General features: G+C 37.1%; 1 protein-coding gene across 2 annotated transcripts in view; it reads right to left on the bottom strand.

The window, feature by feature from the left end:
* LOC148842770 (N-terminal acetyltransferase A complex auxiliary subunit NAA15-like) overlaps positions 1 to 13,247 on the bottom strand; it is a 52,784-nt gene extending 39,537 nt beyond the window's left edge. The window contains exons 1-4 of one of the 2 annotated variants that reach the window (XM_088957201.1): positions 13,029 to 13,247; positions 9,777 to 9,855; positions 352 to 434; positions 94 to 243 (exon numbers count right to left, since the gene is read on the bottom strand). Coding sequence is in view for 1 of the 2 variants with exons in the window: in XM_088957202.1 (XP_088813328.1) it covers positions 94 to 243; positions 352 to 434; positions 9,777 to 9,855; positions 13,029 to 13,079 (363 nt within the window). In the remaining variant the exon portion in view is untranslated. The remainder of the gene's footprint in view (positions 1 to 93; positions 244 to 351; positions 435 to 9,776; positions 9,856 to 13,028) is intronic. The other variant, XM_088957202.1, reaches the window with a different exon arrangement.
* Between the last annotated feature and the right edge of the window lie 249 nt (positions 13,248 to 13,496).

Raw genomic sequence — 13,496 nt, 5'->3', positions numbered from 1 at the left:
TGGACAAAAGTGCAGTAGCATCCATTTGCACTTAATACATTTTACAAGACCATTTAAGGATAAAAGATAGATCACTGAATAATGTATATCAACCTGTAACAGAGAGAGGTCACGAAGAATTTCAATGTTGTCTGGATCAATCTTCAAAGCATTCCTGTAGCATTTTATTGCCTCCCTGTATTCCCTATCTGATCGATATAGGAGACCATAAACATGCCAGCAAACATGGCTTTTAAGGTCATTCTGCATTAAACCAGAGAAATTAAGTCATCTATACTGTCCAAATAAATCAAGTCCCAAAGTTGACAGAAAAACAATCTTACATCAAACTAAAATATAAAGCATTCTAACCTTTAATCCACGCCGAACAAGTTCATATGCTTCTGATTTGCGGTCCATGCAGTTCAACGTTAATCCCTTCATGGATAAAGTTTCTAGAAATACATTACAAGGAATGAAAGAAATTAGACCATCAAATTTTCAGGAAAATCAAATAAATTAAAATAAGATAGGGGGAAGTGAGAGAGATAGAGAAGAGTGAGGAAACACTTAAAAGCACAATGAAGACTTGCACATCTTGCTTTAGGTCAATTACCCGCAAATCTTCCAAAACTTTTTTTGGTCAATAAATCTTCCAAAACTTTCCCTAGAAAACTGCTTTGATATCTTACAAAGGTTTGACTTTTGAGTGCACAAATCTGTATTAGGAATGAAACTTATCTGACCCAAAGTCCTAAAATACTGGGATACAGGGATTTGTCTACAATGGGTCCATCAACTAGGCTCAAGTACACAGACAGATCATACATTTAGTCACTTGTGCATGTATAAGTATTATAAAGATATGTACAATTTCCAAGTAGGGAAATAATATTATTCTAAATAGTTTAGATGCCTTCACTATTGATATTTAACAAAGAAAGCATAAGCAATAAAGCTAAGATAATGATGAATTCATAAAAATAGAGAGAGAGAGAGAGAAGATGTAAAGTGTCTAAGGAAGAGGTAGAATACTTAGTCAGTTAACAATTTATATGCTGCGCATGATAAGCGGATGCATGACCATACTCACAATGGCATCCTATACCAACACCTATGTCATGTCATAAACTCACAATGATATGGATACATCTGAGCAAAATGAGTACAAGTACCACAGGTTTTCATTTTTCATCAGAAGACAAATATTCACGGTTTCAAAAGTCAGACAAGAGGCAACAAGAGCACTGCCATTGTCAAATTATTGCTTCCTTTAAAATAACAAGCAACGTTTTAAAAAATGTTCCAGAAATGGAACCACTTTTCCCTCTGGGTGGCAGGTCATTTGGTTCAACCATCTGGGTCAAAATGGATCAACCTGTGACATCATAAACCATATAATAAAAAATAAAAAATAAAAAATAGATAACATGCAGAAAATTGAGCATGTCCGTAATATTATATATTCATCATATTAAACAAAAATATGTGTAATAAATGAGAATTGTTGTTGTTGTTAATGATGGAAATGGATAAATTACAGAAATAAGAGTAAATTTCTAACGGTGTGAACTGCTGACTAAATCAAACAGTTGAATGGCTTGACCAGCCGGGTCACTGCGCCATTGACTCAGTTAATGTTTTTCTAAGTCGTACGACTGGCCAGGTCAATATCAGGTTGAAAACATTGATAGTAGTCAACAAGACAACTGGTTTTAGTAGCTAGTTTCAAGCAAGGTTGAAAGTATCGGGCTGTATCGGCCGATACGTATTGTATTGGGGCTTCCCAATACGCCCCTACAGGGGGTGTTTCGGGGTCCCAACCGGTTCAGATGGTGGCCAGACCTTAAACTGGCCCCTCTGAACAAGATTAAAAATAAATAAAATAAAAATAAAATAAAATAAAATAAAATAAGCAACTGATACTGCCCGATACGCCACTACCGGCATATTGGGCGTATCGATATTTTGAACCTTGGTTTCAAGTACTCCATATTTTACAAAAACTGTTTTTTAGTAGTAATATATATTCCACTTTTTCTAGTAATAGACTTTGGAACTATAACAATGAAAGGAAGAAATTTAAATGGCTAAACAGGACATAGATGTAAAATTGCATTGGGTTAAAAGAAGTGCAAGTTGTTTTGCTGAAATGAGAATTCACTGGGAGAGCTAAGAAAGATTATCGCTCCTGCTTCCTTGCTGGTTGTACTATGATTTGAATTTCTAATAAAGCACTACAGTTATTGATAAAAAAAAAAAAGTTCTACTTTTTAAATTAATGAGCAAACTCAAGTAACACATATTGGTGTTTCTTCTACTGGCTAAAATGTTAAAGCGCTGAAATAACAATTCCTACAAAGCAAAAAGAAAGATCACAAGAAATGATTTAAGGAAAGCAAAAAAGTGCAAAGGACAATTTAAACCTGAGGTGCACGTCTTTTTGAAGCAAGGCGCAAAAAAGCATAATAAAATAAAATAGTAAACATAATATTAATTAAAATTAAAAAGTTAAATTTTAAAATAAATGTTAAAAAGTCTATTATCTAAAATTCAAATACATAAACATCACATGCGAAACATATTCAAATGAAAATTTAAAAATAAAATAGACATACAAAACACATTCAGGCATGTAAAACTCTCCATCTCTTTATTTTTCCCAACTGCATTATTCCAAATAGCCAATGTGATGTAAAACATTTTGCATTACTGATTCTACAAGCTGCCTTTTTACCAAAGATATCCTTTGCATCTTGTAGATAAATGCTTCCTAGGCAAAGGGTTTCTCCAGTATCTGAATTAGAGCATTCTTCATCATCTATCAACATCTCTGGTTCAAGATTATCTATCTCATTACGCTAACACACCTTGGATTACAATGATTCGGCGAGAGTCACAAAAGTTTCTTTGAGGGAATCCACTGTAACGAGCAAGCAGTCTGGTTTTAGCTATTCGAATGACTAGCAGAGCTCAAGGTAGACGATGCTAGATGTTGTTTCCCATCTACCTTAGAAATTCCCCATCACGTGCTTCTTTAAAACATCATGTGCGGTGTGCCTGCTTAACAGATGGGTCAATTGGTTTTGGCCCATTTAAATTAGTGTTGGGCCTATCAGGGCGCACAACAGACCTTGAACTTAAAGGCCCATCAGTCGTGAAATTGGAAGGCACATGATTATTTACAACTACACTCTCCCCAATCTGCCTCGACGGTTTACCTCCCCTAGTTTGTGGCTCGACCACTCTAAACAAAGAACCCCTTCCCTTGGAATTTAAATTGTTTAAACCATTTGAACAACTCTATTTGACACCAAAAGATAATACAAGTGCAAATGTTTTGTTGACTCTCAAGTCCTTTCCTTGTTTCTCATGTTTTTGACTATCCTCAAAATCCAGTTCTTTTGGACTGCTTAAAGGTTGTCTTTCTATTTTTGTAGAAGTTTTCAAACTCTTTTGGTTCTCTGGCCCCAAGCTGCCACATAGAACCAATTTCTTTTTCTTTTTTTTGATAAATCATGTAGCACAATTTCTTCAACCTATCTAGCTTCCCTCCATAAAGCAGCTTCAATGGAGGAGGCTAACCACATTGGTAAGAACAATGCATCAACTCCAATAGTCACCTTCCTCGGCATCTCTTCTGGTTTAACTCCACTCAACAGAAGAGCTGCAGAACGTAGATCTCCCCAGAACTCACCATCAAGGTGAATTCCACATAACAAAGCGATGGAATTTGCTACCTCATGGTTCCAAAGATGGAAAGGCAGACCAACTACCATGACTACCACATTATCTTCAACTGAGAAAGATTTTGAGTTGGAAGATGGAGACCATTTAAATAGTCAGAAGGTCCCCAAATCATCTTGAATACATAAAGCTTCAACATCTACCAGGTTTTCAAGAGGGTCCAGCACTGCCTCAACACTATCAAAAGGAGTTAAAATAAATGTATTCAGTAGTCTCAGCTTAAACTTCAAGAGATCAGTAGCCTTCCTCCAATCTAGAACCATCTTCTCATTTTTCAACCACTAGCATGCTATCCCACTGCCCTTTCTTCATATTTGCTATCAAAGAGGGATTACTACTGCTGTATGCCATAGCAAAGAAATCCTGCTTAGGTTCCACCTCCAAGACAAGAGAGGACTGTTAATAAATGAACCCTGGAGATTTACTACTTTTTTCTGCCATCTCCCTTTTCTCCAGTTTCCTTCTGTCTAGGAAGTTTGTTAAAATATCAGCCACCCCTTTCCATCCTTGACTATTTTTCCCTTCAGGGAAACAGACCAGTTGTTTCCTTCCTTTGGCAAAATATTCAGAAAAAGAAATGAAAGATCCCTTTACATGCCTTTTGCTCTCCATTACATACCTTCTGCCTGTCACCGAGAAGTTTACTTTCCATCTAATCTGCTTCCCTTTAGCTGCTGCATCAGAGACAAATGCTTTGAGCTATCCAACCATCTCTAAGCCTTCCACTAGAACCATAGCCACCTTCTGCTCCCTTGTCTCTTTCAACAATTTCCTTGATGGCCTTCCTACCCTTGCCACCTTTTTTGTTAGAGTTCAGAACCAACAAATCCTTGACAGAATCAAGGACCCTATAGCATCTTTCTCCTCATCTTGTTCCTGAGGCTCGGATCTGACAAAAACCTGAGACCCAACCCCACATCCATTGTCAACAGTCAGCCCAACTTTCTTCGCACCTTTTCTCTCATACACATATTTGAAATTCTTAGTAGGTCCTACCCCCACCAACCCAAGTTTCAGCCGAGAGAAGACTTTAGTAATGTGAACCAATTGGTGAATTCTTGAACCCCGAGGTTTCTTGGTGATCACTACCACTGCAGCATCCAAAGCTTTCACATCGAACTTCCTCCTTTGTCCTAGATCCACCAATAGCCTACCAATCACCACTTCTTCAAAATTAAGGTGATCATCATTTGATCTCTCCAATTGGGGCCTAGGCAAAATGCATACCTTAAAATGTTCCTCGCCTATGCACCTAGGCGCGCCCATGGTTTAAAATGTCCCTAATTTCCCTAATATTTCCACAACATATTTCCATTTCCATGGGTAGCGACATGAAATTTTATTGGCATCGACATATTCCCTAGTTAACACTACCAACACTATGTGGAGAAGTGTTTTAAAAGGCATGGGAGGCGTACGCATGGAGGCGATTTTACTGGCATTGACATAGTCCCCAGTTAACACTACCAGCACTATGTGGAGTAGTGTTTTAAAAGGTGTGGGAGGCGTACACCTAGAGGCGCACCTTTAGGCGAGGTGCTCTCAAAACGCCCTGAGGCATATGCCAGAGGCGCTAACACCTCTAAGGCGTACACCTCTTGCGCTTTTTTCATGAGGCGTGCTAGAGGCATACGCCTCATGCACATTCGATATAAAAAAAACGAAAAAAAAAAAAGAGAAAAGAAAAAAAGGAAAGGAAAGGAAAAGAAAATAAAGGGAAGGGAAAAAGAAAAAGAAAAAGAAGAAAAAAAGAGAAAAGGAAAGGGAAGGGAAGGAAAGAAAATATAAGGGGAAAGAAAGTGGTTTGCCCCTTGCCCCTTCAACGAGCGAGCGAGACCCCCCCCCCCCCGCTTTCAACTAATGTTATGCATCTTTATTCTTCTTAATATAAAAGATTTTTATTAAAATAATGAAAAAAATGAGATCCCCCTTCCTCTTCATCCTCCACCTAACCCCCCCTCCTCTTAAAGAGGCTTACGCCTCTTGCGTTCTGAACTACACCTCACGCCTCTAGGTAGTGGAACGCCTCGCGTCATGCCTCCACATTTTAAAACATTGATGTGGAGTACAATAGATAGTTTCCATGACATACATATTCCCCAGAGAAAACTACCAACACTATATGAAGTGCAAGAGATTGTATTATAACATAAGTTGGTGATAATATTGTAGATATAAGGAGTAACAATATTATTGTTTGCCATTACCACTTTAAGCTAACTAAATATTCATTTCAAGCAATGCTTTAAAACACGGAGGTGTGACACGAGGCATTCCACTATCTAGAGGCACGAGGTGTAATTTTGAACGTAAGAGGCGTAAGCCTCTTGAACACAAGGAGGCGTAAGCCTCTTTCCCCTTATCTTCCCTTCCCTTTCCTTTCCTTTTCTTTCTTTTTCTCTTTTTTTCTCTTTCTTTCCGTTTCTTCCCCTTCCCGTTCTTTTCATTTCCCTTCCTTTCCTTTTTTTTCTTTTTTCTTTCTTTTTTGTCTTTTTACATGAGTTGTGCATGAGGCACATGAGGCATATGCCTCATGAAAAAAGCGTATGAGGTGTACGCCTCTTGCACCTGAGGCATACGCCTCAGAGGTGTCAACGCCTCTGGCATACACCTCGGGGTGTTTTGGGGGCACCTTGATTGGAGGCCCGCCTCCATCCATACACCTCCCACACCTTTTAAAACACTGATTTCAAGTATGAAGTTAAATATTAGTTTTTCTTTGTGTAATAGATTATTTGGTTGATCTATTTCTATTAGTTTAAATTTTGGTTTAACTCATTCTGCCATGAAGCTATGAATCTTAAGGTTTACAGAGAAACTCATGAACGTATTATTTTGTCTATAACCTTGTTAGCTTTGTTTAGTGGTTTGGAACAAGATAATAATTTAAAAGGGTGTGCCTATGCTTCTTTTATCATTTCATAAAATATCATTCTATATTTTGCATATTTACAATGCTTCCACTATGTCTATAATTTTTACAATGTTTCCATACGATATTTCTGACTTTTCCGACATGTTTCTTGTATTTGGATGGCCAACATTTCAAACCTTGGGCGCGCCTTTTAAATCATTGACCAGGGCTGCATTTATTTGGGTAATGCAAGAGATTTCAATGAACGGGAAACAAGCAAAAAGGTCACCGAGTATAGAGAATGGATCCCACCAGAAACAGGGTTTATTAGGCTTAACTTTGATGAAAGTAGTAAAGGGAATCCAGCCATCAGGAGTGGAAAGTGTTTTCAAGAATGAAAATGGAAATGTCATAGCTCTATTCCCAAGCCCAATTGGGATAGGAGATTCATTAAGGGCTGAGATTATGGTTGTAATGGAAGGAGTGCAATGGGTGAGAAATATGAATTTGATGAACTTAGTGATTGAAGGTGACTCACATCTGGTGACAGGATGGTTGCAACATAGAGAAACCGTCTTATGGCAATAAAGAAATGAATTTAAAAAAAAAAAAGAAAAAAAAATCAGATGGCTTGACTCGAGACATTAAAGTGAATCATATGGGTGTTGAGGGCTGCCAACAGCATGACAGATGAACTAGCAAAGCAATGGGTGTAGGGACTTCAAGAATTTTGGGCACAATTTTAATTAAAAAGAAAGAGGAGAGGTAGTAGTTTCTACCCCTCCAAAGGGTCTTTAAAATACATATTTGTTATGTTTCATAATTAATAAAAATGAATGGTTATATCAAAAAGAGGGCACCCAAGTGAAAGTTGTGTATTGGATCAAAGCATTAAAGATGTTTGAACCTTTTACTATTGAAGGCATACTCAGAGGGTTGAATTTGGTGGTGGCTGTTTCTTCCCATAGGGCTGCTGTCTCCTTGCCTTGGGCCCCACAAAATGAAGGCTTGGTAAATTTAAACTTTAATTAGATGCAGATTGGGTAACCATTGAGAATAAGGAGTCTTCAGAGATCATAATGTACAAGTCTCTAATCAAATCCTTTCAGAATCATCCATAGAACAATGATTTAAGGTCACTATAGTAGATATTAGAGGAATAATATTTGGCTTGCAGGCCATGATGTCATGACCACAGGTAAAGCATGCCACGATCAACCAAGCCAACAGCTCATATTCCCCACCTAATATAATTTGCTAATCCACCAGGTGAATAGCATTGATGCCTTTGTCCCCTAATCACAGATTTCAACAAACAGAGGATTGAAGTGAAAGAATCCTCTTTAAAACAATTCTTGAATGTCCATTTTGGTAAAAAGTCATGATGCATTATCAAGGAAACAAAAATAAAGAATAAAAAACAATAGCATTCTAGTTTCAGAAAGTTACAATGCATTATCTGGAAATTAGTTCCTATTTCCAAATTACCTAAATACAGTGAAATTTATCATATAATTTCTGATTATTTCAAAACGCACCAGGTATCAGAATGAAAAATGTCAAATAGTTCACAACTCATAGTACCTACTATTGTATTTCTCACAGTTTCCAGCACTGTGTATCCACAATAGAAAAGTTTGATCTATGTCTATAGAAGAAACTAACAAGTACCCTGACAACATTATCCAGATTCACACAGTGTTAACAGCAGGATCAGAAGTGGAGGCCACAAGCACTTTAAGATAAGAACATGCAATTTATTAAATCAGTTCTATGTAGGAAAACCATTGAGTATGGGCACTAAATGAAGATTTTATGTTTAAATAGAACTTCCAATCTTTCATGCATGTATAAACCCAAACCTCAGATAGTAGATAGTAAATCATCTTTAGAGAGAAGTTATGATGTATTACAATAACAAATTTCAAAGTTCAAGGTGTGTGAATTCATCTATGCAGAGCAACAAAATTTAAGTCCGAACAGTTACTAGACAGTCCAGCCGTCCAAGATCAGGTATCCTATATCATGCTTCTACATATGGAATATGGGAAACAAATAGCGAATTAGTTTATACACTATTCAAATATAATCTAAACAAAGGAATGCAAGGATCTTTGAAAACAAAGAACAAAATGTGCATGACCTGATAGAACTCACACACACTTTGACATATGCAGCTTAAGCAGTCCAGGAGAATCTGGTATAGGAGGGGTGATCATAGATGATAGAGGCAACTTCATTCTTAGCTTCTGAGGACCTGCTGGGGTTGGAAATGCTTGACATCAAAATTAATGATTCTGCCACAAAGATTGAAACTTGTCTCTTTAACTGGAAAGACAGGAATACAAATGGAAGGGGATTGTCAAGTTAAGCAGATGACATCTGACCAAGAAGTACCTTCGGTTCTAAGGTTTCTGGTAAGGGAACAAGGGCAGTAAATGCTAAACTGAACTGCTCATTCAGGTAGATCCCAAGATTGGCAAATGGCTTGGCTGATAGTTTGGCTAAGGCTGGAGTCACTAGAGCGAATCTGGTGGTGGGACAGTGTGAAGGACTTCCTTTTATTTGTACAAGAGTGATCAGCTGCTTGCTGATTTTGTATCTTACCATCCACTGTTGTGAATAGGGGAAATTGGTAGAACTGTTAATGGATCAGGTCTGGATCAGGACAGGGTGGACCAGTCCCAAACCAATTTTTAATCAGTTCTCTATGGCAAACCCAGAATCAAACCAATTATTAATGGGGATAATCATCAGACCAGACTACACATGGCATCTATAGTTGCCTATGATAATAACAACTAGGAACTTCATTTTGATATAACCTTAATAAAAAGTGAGAGTAAAGTAAGCTGCTTAGTATGTTGCTAAAATAAGTGTTTTTAACTAAAAATGTCGTTTACACTGTCTATGAATTTTACCCTTCTACACACAATATATAACATAAATTACAAGAAAACCATGACCCTTTTATGTATTATTGACTATATAATCAGTACAGCTCTGCCAAGTAGACATGACCCATTGACAACTCTAGGAATTGGTTTTGAATTGAATGAAATACCTTTACCATTGACTATCAAAACATGAGATAAAATCTAAATAAAACAATACATCCAAACCATAAGCCTTAGCAGTGAACAAATTGATGAAACTCAACTACATGGAATGTACATATCTTACTAAAGCTGCATACCTCCATGATCTGGAAACTTTTTTAATATAGCATCTGCAGCTTTCAGTCCCTTCTTGTATTGTTTAGTTTCATATGATTTCTGCAAATGTTAAAATATGTGAGAAGGATGTTCCAATAGATATTGATCTATCTGAAGATTTGGGTTTAGCTACTACACTCAATGCATGTCTTCTTTCTAGAAAAATGAATTATTTTTATTGGAAAAGCCACCACCCACCACTATATTCATGTGTGTGCTCTTGGTAAGACCCAGACCCAGTGCTATACAAATATTTCAACTCCAAGCAATACATAAAAAAGAATTCTGGAGCTTGTATATGGACAAAAAATTAGCAGCCAATAGCCTTAGAAACAAGGCAAGGAGGAGGAGGAGGAGATGAAGATCATAGATGCATATTGATGCCCATGAATAACCATTGATGCACCTGCTTTGTTTTTAACCATTCACTGTGAATGGTTTAAAATTAACTACATCCATTTAATTTTGATGTGTTGTCACAACAATAACCAAATGAGACATTTAGTTTTGAGTACAGATTGTAGCAAATTGTAATTATACCAGTTAAGTAGAGATCAAAAAACTAATATACATGCACACATATACATATATTGGTAGATACACATATACATAAATATAAGCATGGTTTAAAATGTCCATACATTTCCTAATATTTTGACAACATATTCCATTTCCACAGGCACCAACACACAAAATTACTTGAATAGACATAATACCCAACGAAAACTACCAGTGTCATATGGGGCACAAGAAATAGTATAATATTTTAAATGTGGATTAGCAGTGTTATTGATCGCCTAATGGACATTATTACCACCTTGAGCTAGCTAAAAATTCTGTTCAAACATGAAATTAAATCTTACTTTTCATTGTACGATAAATGACTTGGTTGATCTATTAGAATCATTTGCAATTTCTCTGAGTTTAAATTTTACTTGAGTTCACTCTATCACGTGGTTTTAACTCTTAAAGTTTAGAAAACAACATCATAGCATATTTTCTTACCTATTAAGTAAGAATGACATCTATGTAACAAATTATTTTGCTCTTGTATACTTCACAACAAGTAGAGGAAAACTTAAAATAATCACCAACAACTGTTCAGATTGGCCTTGAACAACCGAGGCTAAAGATGGTTTTCCTTTTAGGTTGGAGTAGCATGGTGATAGAAAGGAACTGCCAAGTGCCAAGTGGTGATAAATTGGAAGTCTTCAACTGAGGAAGGTGAATGCACCCTCAGAATTTTGCTTGTATGCAAAGGCTTTATCTTCCATCATGAGCATCTTGTTCTGGAATCCTAGATTGGCTAATGCCTCATCCAAATAAGTTGTTAGATAAGTGGTCGGAAGATGAAACCTTGTATTGGAAGAAGGAATGGGGGAATGTTATCAAAGTGTCGACTCTCAACTAGCCATTGATTAATCAACCGTCTAATAATTTGAGGGCCAGATCAACTACATCACTGATTAGTTGGTCAGTATTCATTATGTAGCTACCTAGGAGCTAGGACAACTAAGCATCAACTAGGCCAACTAACCACCCTAGTTAACCACAAATCCATTTTAATGCTTCATGTGTTTGTCGGTATCTCTAATTATTTGAAATAATACCAAATGTGTTTGCATTTTGTTATATTCATACTATTGCTTTAATACTTGTGATAGAACATGAGTGATGGTGGTATATAAAATAGAAAAAAAAAAATCATAGACACAAAAAAATAACGTAGTGGAGTTCTTTCAAGTTTTCTTGCAATTATTAGTGTACTGGTAATGGTATGAAGTTGCCACAAACAAAGGGCATATCAATTAGTCAAGGCTGCAGACTTTCTTTGGAGAATAAAGGCTGTAATTCCTTTTTTTACCAGCATAAAAGCTGTAATTCCTTTCCTAGAATATCCAGCCTCACTTCTTTTATGCTTGCAAAACAAAGACCGTAAGCTAAATGTCAAATATCATTCCATCCTTCCATAATTGTAGTTTACATTAAACCATTTACAAGGTTGTGACAACATCTTAAATTTAGAACATATCTTTTCTTTCAAAAACTAGTCAGCACCTAGGCACTAATTAGATAGGCCAAAACAATTAATCATCACCTCAACATTGATAAAACTGGTTAGCATAACTTATAGAATTATTTCCTTCCTTTGTCCATATTCATGAAGTATTGTATTTAGGGCTGCAACTTGGGTGGGCGGTGACTTATCAAAAAAAACACAACTTGGGTGGACGGTGGGCCTTGGTTGAACAATTGTTAAATTCTGAAGGGGCCCAAGCCAGATGCAGTGGAAAGTCTTTAAGTCAGGTGCCCAATTTGCACCCGAATTGTATTTTACATTGTTATGTTCCACGCTACTAGAGTTTCAATTTAGTATCCCTTTTCCTTTTATCATTGATAGATGCATTTCTGATTGTATAAAAAAAACTATCAAACAACCATGAGAGGAATAATTGCAGCATTATAAAGCTCAAGGATGACAGAAATGGTTGAACATGTAATGAAAAAACCACGGATCACTGTATATTAATTTAGCTGAAATCATTATGCATGGTCCGGATGAGCAGCAGCATGAGAGAGAGAGAGAGATGGGTATTAATCAGTTACTTAAACCCAGGCGAACAGAATGCGTTGCAATTACAAGTTACCTTCCTAAACAAGGATGTTGACTGATTAAACAACAAAAGGAAAATTTTGATCATTAAAGAAAATAAGTCAAGACCAGAGTTTTGAGCTTTTGAAAAAGATGAAACACCGAACGAGCTATGACTAGAAGAATTAATTTTTAATTTAGAGTTTAAGACAATGTCAAAGAACGAGTAATCAGTATAACATATTTGGATCAATCTAAGTGATCAGTGAGAGCGCATAAGTTTCCATCGAAAAGTTAATCGGATATGGCAATCCAATATTCCAGAACCCAAAGGCGACGTACAATAACAAATCAAAGACATTTTACAACCATCTTAGCAGTCATAAGACTTGAACGAAACAATTCAGAGTTCGGACACAACAAGCAGGGAAAAAAAACCGAATCAGAGATTCAAGGAAATGTATGAGCTAAAGAACCTAAAGAAACTAGGGTTTTAGTGGGAAGGGAACTTGGAAAGATTACGAAAACATGAAAAAGAGAGAGAGAGAGCCAGAGAATAAAAATTATAAGGAGCTAGGATCCCTGATGATTGTTACTACAAAACAAGTGAAGAAGACGAATGAAGAGGAGAAGAACTTACGACAATGAGCTTGAAGAGGTTAGCCTCTTTTGGAGGGAGAGAAGCCCCCATTGTTTCGATGCAGAGAGATGGAGAGGAGCGCAGGATAAGGTTGCGTGTGCACAGGTTATGGCTGCGCAACCGGAGGCGAGGTGGTGTTTTATAAGCTGCAACCCTACCCCCAACAGCAGGTAGAGTAGTAAACCAAAACGAGAAGAAATGTGTAAACCAAAACAAATTACTCGTTTTTAGGCTACTCCGAATAAAACGAGGCCTGCGGTGGTGCACTGGGGTGGGGAGTATGCGCAATTTCCAAAATTCTCAGCAACCCCCTTTAATTCTTATAATTTACATACATACCCCTAGTTGATGACTTTATGTCAGTAATTTTACTTTAGTAGCATCCCATCCCGGGTGAAGACGGGTATCGATCCCGCGAGACCGGATCTGATCCTCACACCTGGCGCCCCACAGACTCCTCACACGCAC

This window comes from Nelumbo lutea, chromosome 8 (assembly GCF_056320005.1).
Source record: "Nelumbo lutea isolate HS-2025 chromosome 8, American lotus-T2T, whole genome shotgun sequence".
NCBI lineage: Eukaryota > Viridiplantae > Streptophyta > Magnoliopsida > Proteales > Nelumbonaceae > Nelumbo > Nelumbo lutea.
Note: the sequence above shows the minus strand (reverse complement) of the source record. Positions and strands in the feature narration are given on the sequence as shown.